Raw genomic sequence first — 17,494 nt, 5'->3', positions numbered from 1 at the left:
CTGCATCAACAATGCTGAGGTCGAGAGGGGTTGAGATCAGACTAAAGAGAACTTCCCCAGATTCCACACTCCACATTCATGCTTCCACTTCAGACAGCACCAGGCTCACCATAGCTCTCGCACCTACCTTCTCCATCACACACAGTGAACATCACCAATAGCCTGTCCTGATCCAACCATGTAGACACCACAGCCAAGAAAGCTCACCAGCACCTCTACTCCTCAGAAGGCTAAAGAAATTTGGCACGTCCCCTTTGACCTTCACCAAATTTTATCAATGCACCATAGAAAGTATCCTATCGGGATGCATCACGGCTTGGTATGGCAACTGCTCTGCCCGTAACTGTAAGAATTGTGGACATAGCTCATCGCATCATGGAAACCAGCCTCCCTCTCCATAGACTCTGTCTATATGTCACTGCCTCAGTAAAGCAGCCAGCATAATCCAAGTCCCCACCCACCCCAGACATTCTCTCTTCTCCCCCTCCCATCAGGCAGAAGATATAAAAGTTTGAAAGCATGTACCCAGATGCTCAAGGACAGCTTCTATCCCGCTGTTATAAAGACTATTGAACAGTTTCCTAGTACGGTAAGATGGACTCTTGACCTCACAATCTACCTCGTTATGACCTTGCACCTTATTATCTACCTGTACTTTCTCTGTAACATTAACTCTTTATTCCGCATTCTGTATTGTTTTACTTTGTACTACCCCTATGCACTGTGTAATGAATTGATCTGTATGAACGGTATGCATGACAAGTTTTTCACTGTATCTCAGTACATGTGACAATAAACTAATTTACCAATTTACAAGAGACTTAAACTGCGCATAATATTCCAGGTAGTCACACCAAAGCCCTGTATAATCACATTAAGACATCTTTCCTCCTGTACATAAACCCTCTTGCAGGCGGCCTTTTTGATTGCTGCATCTGATGTTAGCTTCCAGTGACTTATATATACAAGACAGCTGGTCCCTTTCAACATCCAACATTTGACAATGTCACCATTTAAAAAGTACGATAATTTTCTGCACCAAAATATTTCCATTTTATCACACATTTGTAATAAGACAAAAGAAATACATACATCTTCCTCCCAACTTAATTCCCCCTTGATTTTTGTATTGGCAAACCTGGAAATTATATTTGGTCCCCTCAGCCTGTGTTAACCAATTCTCAATCCACGCCAGTGTACCATTCCCAATTCCATACCTTATTATTCAACCTTTTTATGTGACACTATTCAAAGCTCTAACAACAAGAGGTTACCTGAAGAAAATATTCAAGAATGTTTTTAAGCATTCTTGAAATGGTACAGCACCTCCAGCCTCCTAGGAATTCCTGGCCCATGACCAGTCAAAGAAAAGGAGCATTTGAGCGTACACTGAGCCCAAATGAGTGCTGTCCTTCCCTGAATAGAAAGACAGCAATCCCTCTCCTGTAAAACTACCCACCCACAAGACACTTCCAGCTGCACCCATTTTTTCCCTGATGTGACTGCTGAGGCCACAGTGGAAGTTATTCTTGATACCAAAGGACCCAAGAATAAGCTCATTCTCCATTGTTTGCTGCCACACTTAAACTTACTCTATGTTAAGTTCTAATTTTAATACACAACACAGCACTTCTTCACATACTTTTATTTTACAGCTGTATTTAATACACTAAAATTCTTGCCCATTACAACATAAAAGGTTGATGCATGAATCATGCTTCTGCAAAGTACCAGTGGGGAAAGCGGTGGTTGTCACTATGTCCTCACTTCTGGAATTTGTATGTTGAAGGTAATGTGAATTTACTCTTCAAGTTATTGCAGCTTATGCAGTGTTGTAACAAAAAAATGCCAATAATATGGTTCTTCACAAGTTTCTGCACCCTGCACGAGTCCATTGTCCACTGTTGCAGTCAGCCATTTGATTATGGTGGTCCATCAAAATTAATTCCAGGAGTGCTGGTATATTAGGTAATATTACCACACCTAGCACATACAGGCTCTTTTGAACACGTGGTTTAGCTGCACATGGTGAAGAGAACATTGACAAAAATACATTTACAACATTTTTAGTATTAGTTGGGTGCCATCCAGAAGGGCATGGAATTGTGGGACCTCGGTATGCCATGTTGCTGCTGCTGACGATGATGTTGTTGATGGTGATGAGGAGGAGGACGGTGGATAGAGTGCTGAAAGTAGGGGTGATACATATTGCGTGATGCATTTCCAGAAGTTCGGTATCTCCCACCTCGTTTATGACGGTCATCTTCCTCATCTGAAGAATCTTCACCGTACTGTGCCAATGCACATAGGCTATCGCTAGTCTTGTGTCGCTTATGGCTTGGAGAGACATGACCTACATTTTAAAAGAAAAGAAATCCCCAAACACACCCAGAAAGCCAAGAAGTATTCAATATCAAAAAGATTTAGTTTGTGGGAAAGAGAACAAACATATTGTTAATGTTTAAAAATGTTTACAGACAATGCATCAAGAAATCAACAGTACAGTACACAAATGAAGATGTCAGATAAAGCCATGTCAAGTTGACAGCAGCAGGTGATGTCCCATCAGAAACATGTAAGAGAACACAAGACACAAGAAAGGAAAATTAAATTCAGATCAACTGCCACATATTAACTATGTTCAATCTACACCACAATTACCAAACAACCCTGTGCTAATATTAAAACTCTTAATAAACAATGCCTTAAAGGTATACAGCATGGAAAAAGGCCCTTCAGCCTACCATGTCCATGCTGACCATCACGTACCTAACTATATTAATCTCATTTTCCACCACTCACCCTTGCAGATTGACTAGTATTTACCTGTTAGATTTTACAAATATTTAAGGTATAAAGTTGCAAGGTTCAGCAATGAAGCAACTACTTCTTAATTAATTCACTCTAATGCAAAAACATCACGACTGATTATGCCTTAAGGATTAACTAATTAAACATCTTTTATTTTCTCTTCAAAGATGCAATGTAACATCATAGCTTTCTAGCTCCTTGCCATATCAGATGTACAAGTTGTTATTTATAGTACCTGATAAATACTGTAGGTATGGGCACAACATTTATTATTATGGCAGCTACATTAATCAGTCATATGTACACTGAAATGAATTGCATAAAAGCAAACAAAGATTGTTTTAAATGATCGAAATTCCATCTGACAAATCAATCCCTCAAATGTTAGAATCAATATAATGCATTCTTACTTGGAGGAGGTATATTGGAAATACCATTATTTCATTACAATATTATTTGCTTGGATTCTTGCTACCACAAAGTGGAATTTAGTTCCACAAGAGAAATGGAGAAAGAATGAGACTTTATGTAAATATGCAAGGGAACTCCGCTAGCTGAACACACTTGAAGATGGCAACACGCTATTAACATCAGCACAGAAAGGTAATTGTTTGAAATTTAGCAAATGTCACATGCTATTGAAAATATGAAAATTTTCTCAAATGTTTTGAAATGAACTACTTATTTACAACTATTAAGAGGTCTTAATATTTGTGTGTGTAATTAATATCAATTGAGCTTATGTACAATCAGTATGATTTTGCAAGAAGTAACATTAGGACATATGCTCTCCTCACCCATTTCCATGGTTAGGTACACTTATACCTACTCCAAATGCACACATATAAACTTTAGGTTTAAATAAAGGCTTCTACAACCTGTGACGACGCTCTATATTAGGAAACATGTTTTCACAGGCATAAATTGGAAACAAGCCATCTTTCTCACTAAAAATTGAGAAGTTTATCCAATAACAATTTTAAGTCAGCTAAATTCATTTATATTACAGCAACTCAAGCATTTAAACTAGATTCTGAATTAAATTTTAAGTTTTGAAGCAAGAATACGTCAAACAGAAATGATAATTCTCCAAGATATTTTAACTCAACGTACTATCAAAATCCATTTAGTTAAATCAAGCCACAAAGCTTTGTGGCTGGAAGATACATTTCAAACTCAAATCTCAGTTCTAATGCATTGTCCAAAAGCCAATTCACTTTCCATTGTTCAATGTTTCCTTAATTCCACTCTTCATTGAAATATTATGGCTACAAATCACCATATTGTTAAATAATCTGGTACTTCCACAGATATGCTTCCTGATAGTGATAATGACCAATTTGCCCGGTCTCTAAGTTCCAACCACTTTCCAGCTTCCTGAAATGCACAATTAACCAAATACCACCTTAAGTATGAGTAAAGGAAAGCCATTAGATTATTTGACATATATAAACCATCTCTTCCATGGGGACCTGTTGTTTTATTTTTACTTGGCTTTAGAAACAATGCCATTGACCAAGGAATGGAACTCATCCTCAATTGAATCTAAACAGTTGTACAAGAGTTCATATATTAGGCAGAACTAGATGCTAAATGAGAGGCAACTGTATATCTGACCGTGATCCCAAGGAGCCCATCTGAAGTATCAGAACCCCACCACTATTTCTTACTGTTGGAAGACTTCTAGCTAAGGGACAGAGTTCTGTAAGTTAATGAAGAAAAGAAACACAAAAAGAATTTCCACATCAATGATGAGTACATTGTACCTTCCTTTCCTTCAACGTTGCTATAAGTTTTACTTCTGTATTTTTGTCAGTTCTCTTATTATAAGAATCGGATGCACCATATGTTGATTCCTTATACACTGGGTGAACAACAAGCAAGTTGAACTTACCTTTAAGAAGTTGGTTATTTCTAATCATACAAGTTTAAAAATTAAGAGCACTCACACTCAGCAGGTACATTCTCAGCTGCAGCTACTGATGTGTGTTGAAATAGCATATCTTAGCAAGAACTGCAAAGTGGAGGTGGCTACAACATCTTTAGATGAAGGATTTGGAGAGATAGAGTGTTGGCAAATAAAGACGAAACTCCAGTAGACTTCCCATTTATGGTGCAGTAACAATCTAGCAAGTTAAATGCAAGCAGAGCCAAAATTGGGTCGTTTTTGTAATCAATTCGCCTGCCAACAGTTGGTATACAGGTTAACATGTAGCGTTTACTTAGATACCTAAGGCACTGTACCTTACCTGAAGTTAACTTTCTTCCAAAGACTGGAAGGTAAGATTCCAGTTCTGTTGGGTTAACCCAGTACTTTTTGGAACATTAATCCTGCATAATTCTGATTAATAAGAATTGGTGCAATGGGCCTCACCTTGCATGTTTAAAGAACGTAACATATGCATTGAGGTCTTTGGCATTTCAGAACGATCTCCATGGTTGGACAGCAGGGGCATCAGCTGCCTGAAAGATAGTAAGAATAATCTGACTCTCGTATTTGGATTGTAACAGGCAAAAAAAACAGGTGAACCTAAAGATATACTAAACTTCATAATGAAAATTAATTAGCCACTCCCCAAACTTGGATTTTATAGAACTTCTCTAAAAACTTAAAATATCCATAATCTTCAGTTTCAATATTACCAAATCAACCAATGTTTTATTTCTCAATATTCTAAATATTGTACTAAATTTTATTCCACATTTTTATTACCCTAACTTTCATATAGCTAAGCAACTACAGTAATAGTTTATTTGTGGCAACTTTTAGGTATTATATACTCATTTGCATGGCATACCGTTTCAATGGATCTTTAGAAGAACCCCTATCTTTGTCAGAATAGTTGTAGTGTAACATAGTAGATAGCAGAAATGAACTCTTAATACGCAAGATTTGTAAAGGTTCCAAACTAGAGATAAGATTCAATATCAGAATGCTTCTTGGACCGTCAGAATAACTTAAGCAGCTTAGCAATGTGTTAAGAAACATTAAAGTTGGTAGGTGCTGCCGTACTTTTAAATCAGTGGTGGTGTAAAATGAAGACAACTGTCAGACAAAAATTAATGGTTTTCTATTTGTTATATTTGTTATTTTGAATTCGCGGATGACAAGTAGAAAATATGAAATCCTGGTTCACAATCGTCACTAAAACAAACAATTTCTGACATAATATAGCAAACTGAATGATTTGTGGAAATTCAGAAGGGCTTGTGTTTTGAATGTATACCAAGAATTACCAATAACCTTTCTTGGAGAAAGTATGACTTGTATTGAAGTTATTAGTGACGGAGTCATGATTAATGATATTGTAGCTTTTTTATCACTTACTGATCCAACCAATGGATATAAAAATATTAGTTAATGGTAACTCTTTATATCTATTTTGTTTGCACTCTAGAAAAAGTTAAATACGATGGAACACCAGGCTAACAAGTTTCTCTGCCCATTTTCTGCAAACACTAGCTAGGCCACAGTTACAAAGAAAGTACATCAATATTTGCATCACTGGCATGTAACTGGTTATAAACAAGCAGCCGTTTTAAAGTGGTTTGCGCTTTTAGGATGTATCAAAGGGTCAAAATAAGTATAATTTTATGAATTTAGTCAAATAAAATTAAGCTAGAGAACAAGTTCAATGCCCTCTTTTCCTGAATTTTACACCCTGGACAATGGTCCTTAGAAATTAAACAATCATCAGACAGACAAGATCTTGCAATTGACAAAAAAAAATTACCTTTCTCTTCCTCTTCCAAAGAGGATAGAATCAGCAGCTATCTTCAACCCAGATCCCATATCCTGACTGCTCCTAGTACCTAGATTAGTCAAGTGAAATGGTCCGTGCTATGAGTAGAAAAAAGGCCACAGAAATCAACAGGCGTGATTGCATACAGAGCAGAAAACAAATTCGATTACGTACACCTATATTAGATTATTTTTCTAATAAAAACAAGTTTTTTTAAAAAAAGGTCTTATAGCTAGAAGGGAATTGGGGTGGACGTCTACCATTGCATTTAATTGGACATTCTTCACTAAATTGAATCACCAAGCAAAACAGTAAACGGCATACTTTTAAATTTTTGACCAGTTTTTCATTTCTTAAAATAATTACAACTCCTCATTGCTTGCAATACTGTGTTCCTCTCTTCCAACCAAGCAATAACTTGACACTGAATAGATAGCAAGTTGGTATTGATTTAAAACAGATCAACTTACCTCTTACCAATGGGCAGAACAGTGTTTCATGAAGGGCCAGATTGGGGTGGGTGGGGGGGGGAGAACAAAGAGAGACACTTTCTCTATAACCCCACCACCCCCAAAAAACCTAAACATGACCCCACTAACTGGCAAACAAATTAAACTGAAGATGCTGGAATCTGAAAAAAAAGTAGAAATGCTGGAGAAATCAGCCAATAAAACGGCATCTGTGGAAAGAGAAGCCAGTCAATGGCCCTTGCTCGTTGCTCAGTTGTTCCAGCATTTGTTTTTGTTCCACTATCTGACAGCTTGCTGTTTGTCCACCACTATACCCAAGGCCCTCTACAATTTTTCTGCACATCATCCTCCCCATGAACATCCATTCTCAATAGTGAAGGCCTACTGCTGCCGTCCACAGACTCAAATAAGGAAGGGCGATGGTTTCCAGCTTTCCCGTGCAAGCTATTCAGACTTTGCGATCCAAGCACCAAGCATGCCTATACTGTCTTCAGTTTACAAAGTGAGCCAGCTCTCAGTCACGTGGGCAGAGAAGAGTTTGGAATGTTCAAGGAATGTTTTTTTCCTAAAACTGTAGTCTCTAAAAGGGAGCAACATACACAAGTGCAACATATGGACTCAATTTTATAATTTTCTGACATGCATTCAATTCATCTGAAGAACAGCAAGATTTACAAACATTTTTGATCCAAATTTAATATTCTCATTAAGATGTACATATCTGCAGCAAGAGTAGTGTGCTTTAGCAACAATTAAATGCTGGTACTCAGTAGAACAGATTGCTGCATTACTTTAATCTGGGAGGTCTTACCAGCAAGTGCAGCACTGTTTTTAGGCTAACTCACTTTCTCACTCCTCCACGGTTTTTACAGATTATATAATTAAAATATAAATATCTTACCAACAGCCACCAACTAAAACAGCATGTTAGAAATGCATGGTTTACATCCAGAAATAATTCTCGATAATTCTTAATAAATGAAAAAATAGAGTATTTTGTCCAGTTATATGCAACAAACATGCAGCTGCATAGTGTTTCTGAAATTTAGTTCCATTAAAGTCAATAGTTTGAGGGTTTAAACAAGTCATATCCATAATAAGTTTGTTTAAATTAAGACAATTTTGGAAGAGATCTCAATCTATATAGAGTGGATACTGAACACGCTTTACAAAAATTTTTGCTCATATTGAGGAAGAGGCCTGACTTACAGCATTCCATTATATTGGCAGTTGAGATAAATGAGATTAGTTTGTTTGGATAGACCTAAAAGGATCATCTTCTGATCACAATTAATCAGTACCATATATCTTTTAATAAATGAAAGACAATTAGAATACTTGTTAGAATATTTTTCTAATTTACATTACTCTAATAATTTAAGATCACCTTGCATTTCTTAGCACAATCAGACAGCAATTACTAAAGTAGTACAATAAGCACCAAATACTTGCTTGCCAAAAATAAACAAAGCTACTTAACTAGAATGTGCCAACAATTTGTTCTTAGCCATGAATTATTTACAATTTATATTAATGACCTGGAGGATGGGGCAAAATGCAAGGTATCCAAGTTTGCCAATAATACAAAAATAGGTGGAGGGCAGGTTATGATTGGGAATGCAATTGGCTAGAAACAGGTTGACTGAGTGGCCAAAAACTTGGCAAATGAAGTTTAATGTGCACATCAGTAATAGTTAGCCTTTAGATTCCTCTTACCTAAACAAAGAAAGATTGCAGATGAATGATGTGAAAAGGGTTTGGGTGTTCTTGTGCACAAATCATTAGCAAAATGTATGCAGGAGTTTAGCAGGCAGGTGTAGCAAGTGGTGAGGAAGGCAAATGGCATGTTGTCCCTTTATTGCAAAAGGGTTAGGGTTTAAAAATAGGGAAGTAGTTTACAATTATACAGAGTACTGAGGCCACACTTGGAATACTGTACATAGTTTTGGTTCCTTTATTTTAGGAAGGATACATTGGCGTTGGAGGTAATCCAAGAGATTCACTAGACTAATTCTTGGGATGAGAGGGTTGTCCTATTACAAGCAGCTAAAGAAATCAGATCTTTATTCTTTGGAGCTTAAAGGAATAAGGACTGATATTACTGAAACATGCAAGATCTTTAGGGAACATGAAAAGAGAGATAAGAGATATCTTAATTAGTCACATGTACATCGAAACACACAGCGAAATGCATCTTTTGTGTAGAGCGTTCTGGGGGCAGCCCGCAAGTGTCGCCACACTTCCGGCGCCAACATAACACGTTCACAACTTCCTAACCCGTACGTCTTTGGAATGTGGGAGGAAACCGGAGCACCCAGAGGAAACCCACGCAGACACAGGGAGAACGTACAAATGCCTTACAGGCAGCAGCTGGAATTGAACACGGGTCGTTGGCGCTGTAATTGCGTTACACTAAACTCTACACAGGGTGGTGAATCTCTAGAATTCTCTGCCCTGGAGGGTTGTGGAGGCCAAATAATTGGAGGTATTTAAAGTAGTAGATACATTTTTGAAAGATCAGGGAATTCAGAGCTATGTGGAACTAGCACAGAGGAGATGAAGCCTGAGGCAGGCCAGCCATGATTATATTAAATAGCAGGGAAGGCTTGAGGGGCCAAGTGGCCTACTCCTGCTTCTATTTTCTAAAGTTCTTACATACCATTTTCATTTTAAAAGTATGCAGTTAACTGTTTTATTAGCTTTGGGAATTGTTTCAAAATCTTAGTTTCTTCAACCACATAAAACAAGTTTTTTTTTCGTGGCATCTCTAAATTTTAGAGATGTAGAGTTGCTCTTAACATCTCCACCTGAAGGTTATATCCAGTTGTATCATACATAAAGCCAGTCAGAATCTCCCCTCTTCTGAGTATCATCTCTCAGATCCTATTGCAATTAATTATTTGGTGTAATATATCTCACCTATCAGGTCCTAAATGCAATTCATTATTTGGTGTAATATATTAAGCGGCTTTTCTCCCCCAAATACATACATATCGAATATACCTACCCTATATCCAAGGAGCCCCTCTGGTGCATTTGCTGCTCGTTCTTCCGTAAAGCGTCTCTTCTGCGGTCCAGGCGGTGGCATTGGGTTACTGGTACCTGCTGCCTGGAACTGATACTCTGAACTGGACATGGAGAGCGGCATGGGGGTGGAGTTTACAGATTGAACCTATAAATGACGAAGACCTGGTTGGAGTCGTTTTTAAAAATTAGGATTTGCTCAAGCCATTATGACAAAAGCTGACAAATACCAAGGTTTGTTTTTATATTAATTATTCCCCAAAATGATATGGAACATTAACAATGCACATGAATTCAGATACATTACTAATGGCCATGCTTCAACTATAAAAACGTTTCTTCACATGAAGGGATGTAAATAATATTTTACCAAAAAAAACAAACAGCAATCCAAATCTTACGGAATATTCCTAAGGCCTAAATTTGAGATAAAAAAAATTGGAATTACTGCCATTTTTGTTTATCACATTTTTTGCAACTCATTCACACACACAAAACTTTATTTTAAAGTTCAGTGACTGATGTTAAACAAGTTTGTTTCATTTATGTTCTTACCTGTTGTAAACTTGTTCCAGTTTGTTGCAAAGGCTGTGGTGTATAACAAGGTCCTGGCATCGGTTGTGGCATTTGAAAGTTGTTCTGCGATCCTTGATTCACAATCCCTGATACCACTTGGTTCTGAGACATCTCTGTAGGCATTCCAGTAGTGTAAGATGTCGGAAGAGGCTGCCTAAATTGCTGCGTAGTAAACTGTGCATTTGTGTTTGTAAATGTGTATGGGACAGATGTCTGAGGTTGAATGGGATATGGCTGTGATGTCATCACTGGAGGTAAAACAGAAATAGGATTCTGGGCAGGACCAATACCTGGAGACGGTGTCACCATGGAATAAACTGTAAAATATTGAAGATTTCAAAAATAAACTTCATGTTAAATGTTGCCATATGTGATCAAAAATATTTTTGTTTTATCTTATTAACTGGTTAAGATAACAGATCTAACACACCAGACTTTCCCTATTCAAAAGGAATTTAAATAATGTTCAGCAAGAACATCATCAGATTCAACTTTTCCTCATAAGGTACAATCTTCTGATTCAGATGCATCTATGTCCTTTTTATAGTGGAGATCAAAACTGATTACAATATTGCAAAGGCAATCTAACCAATTTTCCCAACTAGTTCAATTCTGTCCTTCTGTACTGTACAGTGAGATCATGGCTACTCTACCATATCAATTCCCTACCTTGAATAGGCATCCTCCATCCTAAACCTAACCTGAGTGAAGAGATTTCTCCCCTTGAGTTATAAATAATTATAAAACAATGAACCCTAAACTCTATTCTCCAGGCAAGAAAAAGCAGCTCTCAATATACATTTTATAACACCCCTTTTATTGAAATATATAAAATTGTTAAAATCACCTCTTCTCCCTTGTAATTTTCATAAAATACAGATTAATTTAATATGGCCTAACCTCTCTCTTGTCCCAGAAATTAATCTTGTGATCTTGAAATTTATGTAAATGAGAGTAATTGCCCAGATGTTCAATTCCCTTGCTTGATAATAATAGAGATTACATTATTATTTATATCCTTCAAGTTTACACTACGAAGTATACCTGATGGTGGGCCCATTCCTGTTGTAATCTGGCTTTGGTATCTGGTATACTCTGCATATACCTTTGGAAAGAAAGATAGCATTCACCTTGTATTAGTTTGTAAATGAATGTCAATATATGCATCTCACCCTCTGACATTATACAACCATGATTTATTTCCACACACAGCCAGCTTGAATACAACTTATTCATTACTGCATTATATTAAAATCTTGGTAAAATTCCCAATCTGTAAAGAGTGGCTTCACTAATTCTTCCAGATTTAAGTATCGTCATATCAGTCACCTTGTGGTTTGGATCATAAAACAGTTATTTTCCCACATCCTCCCCAGTGCCTGAAGAGGAACTCATGGCTATTAGAAAGACCACTGTCTTTCTAATAGCCATTGTGATTCTGCTTTACTAACATACTGGAAAAGACAATTAACACCATTGTGCAGACAAGCAGCATTTATGTTGGGGGTGGGGGGGGGGGGGGGTGGGAGGGGAGGGGAAGGAGTTAGTTAAGATTTCAGGTTGATGGCCTTTTGTCAGGTCTCAGAGTGAGAAAACAAGTAAGTTTTATGTCGCGGGAAGGGGTGTGGTTTGATTGGGTGGAAACCAAGATTGTCCACTTGACAAATGCTGTTTACTCCCATCTAAGAAAGGGTGATGAAAACTTGTTAATCACAGTTGATCTGTCCAGAAGAATGTACATAGAGGGATAGCAGAGTGAGAAAAAACATTGCTGGAACGAGATGTGGAACTGGAAATCTGAAATAAGAATGAATCTTGGAAATATCAGCCATTGGAGAGAAAACCGTGTTAATGGTACAAGGAAATGATATTACAGAGAACTGGCCTGTTTTGGCACAAAGACAAAAAGTTACCTAAATTGTTGAATTCCATATTGCATCCCAAGGTTTGTACTGTGCCTACACAGATAAAGTGCTGCTCCTCAAGCTTATGCTGGAGTTTGTTAGAACAGTGTTGGAGGAAACAGAGGTCAGATTGAGAGGGAGAATTAAACTGACTGGCAACTGGAATTTAGGGTCATCCCTGCAGATTAAAACCCCTGCAGATTAAACCTTCTTTTGATTTCTTCAATGTAGAGACCACATCATGAACACCAAATGCAATATGCTAAACAGAAAGTGGAAGTGAATTGTTGCTTCACCTGGTAGGAGCGTTTGGGTTCTAGATGAACCCTCTCACCTGCTAACCTATGCTCCTCCCCCTCCCCTGACCTTATTCTGGCTTCTGCCCTCTTCCTTTCCAGTCCTGATGAAGGGTCTCGACCCAAAACATCAACTGTTTATTTCCCTCCATAGATACTGCCTGACCTGCTGAGTTCCTCCAGCATTTTGTGTGTTGAAGGTTTGATTGGGATTGTGCCATGAAAGGGGAAGTGAGATGGAAGAGTAAACTAGGGAGTCACAGAGGGAACAGTCCCTTTAGAATACTGAAAGAAGGGGAGGGAAAGATGTCTGATGATGGAATCTTATTGAAGTGGCAGAAATCAAGGACGATGATCCATTAAACATGGAGGCTGGTGGGGTGGAAAGCAAGGAAATGGGGAATCCTGTCCTTGGGCTGGCTGAAAAAGGGGCAGAAAAGAAAAAAACAAAGCAGACATGATCAAAAGCCCTGTCAACTGTGGAAGAGGAGAAGTAACAATTAAGGAAAAAACAATATTTCAAAAGCAGTGCTGTGGGAAATCTTACCAGAACGGAAATGATGAGCAAAAAAGTTGGAAAGATGCAGTCATCCCAACCTGCTTCCAGTAAGGATATAGTGAAGATGTCTGTGGGCTTGTAATGAATATAGGCTCACTAACCTGATAAAATTCTTCTGGGGATCACTTCTTTTACCTAACTATAGCTTCCATTCTACCACATTTCACAGGGCTTTCAACCACGTCTCCTCTATTTCCCACAGTTCTGCCCTCATCCAGTACCCTTGCCCTTAACTTCCATCTGCCAGCCTCCACATTCACCAGCTAATCTTCCACAATTTCCAAGACCAAACACTTCTTCCTGTCCCCTTTGCAGCATTTTGAAGAGACCACTCCCTCTGCCACTCCCTGCTTTACTCTTCCAACCATTTCCCTTCTATGGCACTCCCATATTCAATCTTCAAAGAAGCAACGCTAGTCCTCTTACCTCTACACTTCCCAGCATCAATGCTAGTCCTCTTATCTCTACACCTCCCAGCATCCGGGGGTCCACATCTCACAGATGCAGCATTTTTTCCCTTCTCTTCCTGATGCCATTCATACCCCTCTAGCTACGCTACCCCACACAGATCAGCTGCAATTAGCAAGCGTTCACTACTGCCTTTTGTGTCACTTGGTCTTGGGTATGAATGTTAGAGGTATGATTGGCAAGTTTGTAGATGACATGAAAGTTGGTGATATTGTGGATAGCAAGGAATACAGCAGGATACAGATCAGATGGAAAGTTGGGAAGAGTGTTAGCAGATGAAATTTAATCTCTTCAAGTGTGAGATGATGCACTTTGGGATGTCAAATAGGAGTACATCATATACAATATGTGATAGGGTGCAAAGAATATTGATGAACGTCTGGGTTCAAGTCCATAGTTCTCTGAAAGTGGCAACACAGGTGGATAGGCGAAGGCGGCACACGGCATGTTTGCCTTCATAGGTCAGGGCATAGAAGATAAAAATTGGGATTTTATATTGCAACTTTACAAAGCACTGGTTAGACAACACAAAGAGTACTGTATGCGATTCTGGTCACCACACTATCGGAAGGATATAACTGTGCTGAAGAGAATGCACAGGAGATTCACAAGGATGTTGCCTGGACTGGAGGACTTTAGTTACAGGGAGAGATTGAAGGGGCTGGGGTTGCCTACTTGGACTGAAGAAGGCTGAGGGATGAACTAATAGAAGTATATAAAATTATAATAGGCATAGAAAGGGCAGATAGTCAGAATCCTTTTCCCATGGTAGGAATAATCAAAAACGAGAGGGCATAGGTTTAAAGGTGAGAAGAAGGAGTTCTAAAGGGGATTTGAGGGATTCTTCTTGTTGTTTTCACACAGAATACTTAATATCTGGAACTTGCTGACAGAGAAGGTGATAGAGTCAGATACAATCATTTTGTTTAAGAGACATTTAGACGGGCACTTAAATAGGCAAGGCATAGAAGGATACAGACCGAGTATGGACAAATAAGATTAATGTAGATGGGCAAAAGGTCAACGTGGACATGGTGGGCCAACTGACTCATTTCTGTGCTGTGCAACCCTGTGACTCTATACCAGGAGGAGCTGCCTGTTTGTCAAGATTTTTGAAATAACCATCTGAACATGCAAACATTCAAAGAGATGGGTTTTAAAGAAAGAAAACTGTAAAGGAGAAAGAGTAGATGAAATTGAATTAATTCCAGAAAATAACACGCAAATTTCTCAAAATGTAGCTGCCATCAGCAGAATTGGTGCTTAAGGCCATTATTCAGCTGGTGTGGTGAAGGAGCAAACTACGCCTAGCAGTACTAAGGAAAGACAGAGAAAATGAAGACAGAGTAAAGACAGAGGAAATACCTGGAGAAGAGTTTCAACTGTAAAACTTTTTTTTAAAGGGGGGGGTGGGGTGGAGGAAGGAAGAATGCTCTGAATAAATATAAAGATCCTTTGTAACATTCCAGAGTTGTTAAAGGAATAAATACAGAATTTTATTTTACAAATTATTCTACGTTTAAGATTTTACAACATTCCATATACGATTAAACACAATTATAGACTTACGCAGCACTTCAGTCTAATATACACAATCAACCTTAAAATTATCTCAAGTACTTTCTTTCAGGTATAATTACTTTGAGTTTCTTCACGGTTTCCCCAACTTCCATTAATTTTACCATGGCTATAATCTGCTACTGCTACCTTATTACACATCTCAGACAACAGTCTGTGAGGGGCCCATTTTCTAGGTTTTTAGTCAGTACCATAAAGCTGGTTGAGTCCTATAACAGCAGTCACAAAATATCTGGGAAAAATGTAACCTCTATTCTATTTGTCACTTAATCCTGGAAGCAATGGCACACAAAGGAATAGCTGTATAGATAGAGAGGGCTGCAGATAACTCCAATGTAATCTCTGACTTGCTGCCTTTATCAATGAATAAAGAATACATTATTGAGCCTTCTCAGCCACATCTAACCACTTCCTCACCTCTAATATCATCCATGCAGCTCCTTAACTAATTGATTGCTATTAAAAGAGGAAACTGATTTGGTTGGCCTCCTCCATAGCCTATGCCTATGAAGGCCAACTAACTTTTCCGTTTAAGAATGAATGTCATTTTTTATGAAGAAATCAATGTAGAATCTAATTGCTCTGGATCATTTCAGAAAGCACAATTACTGCAGAGACAGTGATATTACAAAGATGCTGTGAACGCTTAACTTGAGATCTGACTAAAATACATACTTAACTTGGCGAATCCTAAATATCATTCTGGTATTTCAGGAAAATAATGAGAATATTACAATGTTACCTCCTGGCTCAGAGGAAGAGAGCATGTGTATACAACTAAAAATCTTATTTCTTAAGGAAGGTTCAACAAATTGACAAGTGATTTTAGGAAGAAAGAAATACTGATTCTTATAACAAAATCCTTCCTTGCAACAGGGACTTGCATCCAAAACTTCTCAATGCCAGCACCAAACTGAAAAGAAAAGCACTTTACATGGAGGGAGTGGCTCTGGGAGTCCTCAACATTATCTTCAAAACACAGTCCGTTAGGCAAAATACAGGAAAGATGTTTGTTGCTGATTACCATCCACCTATCAGCCAATGAATCACTAGCACTCCATATTAACCACCAGTTAGAAGCAGCACCAATGCAGGGAAGGGCAAAAAGGTACTCTGATGGATGACTTTAATGACTGTCATCTAGAATTCCTTGGTAGCATTACTACCCAAGAACAGGCAGAGATCTAAAAGGGTCTCATTTACCAGATGGATTCTGCGGCAGGAGACAAGAGAGACAATACAAAGAAAAATCTATATGGCCAAATCTTCACCAATCTATCTATAGCAAATTTCTCTTTCCATGGCAGTATTGGAAAGAATAACCACTTCACAGTCCTTGTGGAAATAGTCACATCTTCACACTGAAGGCATTCTGTTATGTGACACTTCCACCATGGTATCACAGCTCCTTCATCCTCACTGAGACAAAATCCCAACATTCACTTTTTAAAGCCTTTGTATTGTATCTTTTTCACAAAGACTACAGCAATTCAAGACAATGACCTTTGACCAACTTCTCAAGGCCAACGAAAGATTTCCAATGCCCTTTCAGAACATCCCAAAGCACCTTCAAGATACAAAGATGCTTTTTGAAAAGTGTACACTGCTGTAATGAGCAATAAATGCAAGTCTTGTAGCAATACCTACTATCCATGAATGAATAAAAGAAGCTGCACTTCACCTTTGAGGCTTGCACCTCAAAGCACATCCTACTCACATGTACCGTATGAAAGATGTTATAAATAGCAAAAAACGAAGGTTTTTTTTAAAAAAAACAAATAGAGTATTTTGTTAGTTATTACCATTCTATAAAGTTGATGTTTAAGACAAAACATTGTTTTTAAATTGATTTATTCTCAGCCATGAGCTAGAAAGTGAGATGTACTCCATTTATTGCTGGCAAGAATGGGCTGAATGTGCTTCTCCAGTTCTATTTGCTATAATGCAACGGCACGGTGATTATGAAGCTGGACAAGTAACTGAGATTTTGTCTAATGATGCAGAAGCACAAGTTCAAATGAAAGCCTGAATGTAAACTAATTTAATTAATTAAATATGGAAACAG

The 17,494-nt window shown here is 38.0% G+C and overlaps 1 protein-coding gene across 3 annotated transcripts in view; it reads right to left on the bottom strand.

Annotated features, from left to right (window-relative positions):
• Nucleotides 1–1,636: 1,636 nt before the first annotated feature.
• LOC127572203 (KH homology domain-containing protein 4-like) overlaps nt 1,637–17,494 on the bottom strand; it is a 53,156-nt gene continuing 37,298 nt past the window's right edge. For 2 of the 3 annotated variants that reach the window (XM_052019134.1, XM_052019133.1), the window contains exons 9-14: nt 11,669–11,729; nt 10,604–10,941; nt 10,032–10,196; nt 6,546–6,652; nt 5,186–5,274; nt 1,637–2,353 (exon numbers count right to left, since the gene is read on the bottom strand). In XM_052019134.1, coding sequence (XP_051875094.1) covers nt 2,073–2,353; nt 5,186–5,274; nt 6,546–6,652; nt 10,032–10,196; nt 10,604–10,941; nt 11,669–11,729 — 1,041 coding nt within the window. In that variant the 3' untranslated portion in view covers nt 1,637–2,072. The remainder of the gene's footprint in view (nt 2,354–5,185; nt 5,275–6,545; nt 6,653–10,031; nt 10,197–10,603; nt 10,942–11,668; nt 11,730–17,494) is intronic. The other variant, XR_007956603.1, reaches the window with a different exon arrangement.

The sequence above is a fragment of the Pristis pectinata genome, chromosome 7 (assembly GCF_009764475.1).
Source record: "Pristis pectinata isolate sPriPec2 chromosome 7, sPriPec2.1.pri, whole genome shotgun sequence".
Lineage (NCBI taxonomy): Eukaryota > Metazoa > Chordata > Chondrichthyes > Rhinopristiformes > Pristidae > Pristis > Pristis pectinata.
Note: the sequence above shows the minus strand (reverse complement) of the source record. Positions and strands in the feature narration are given on the sequence as shown.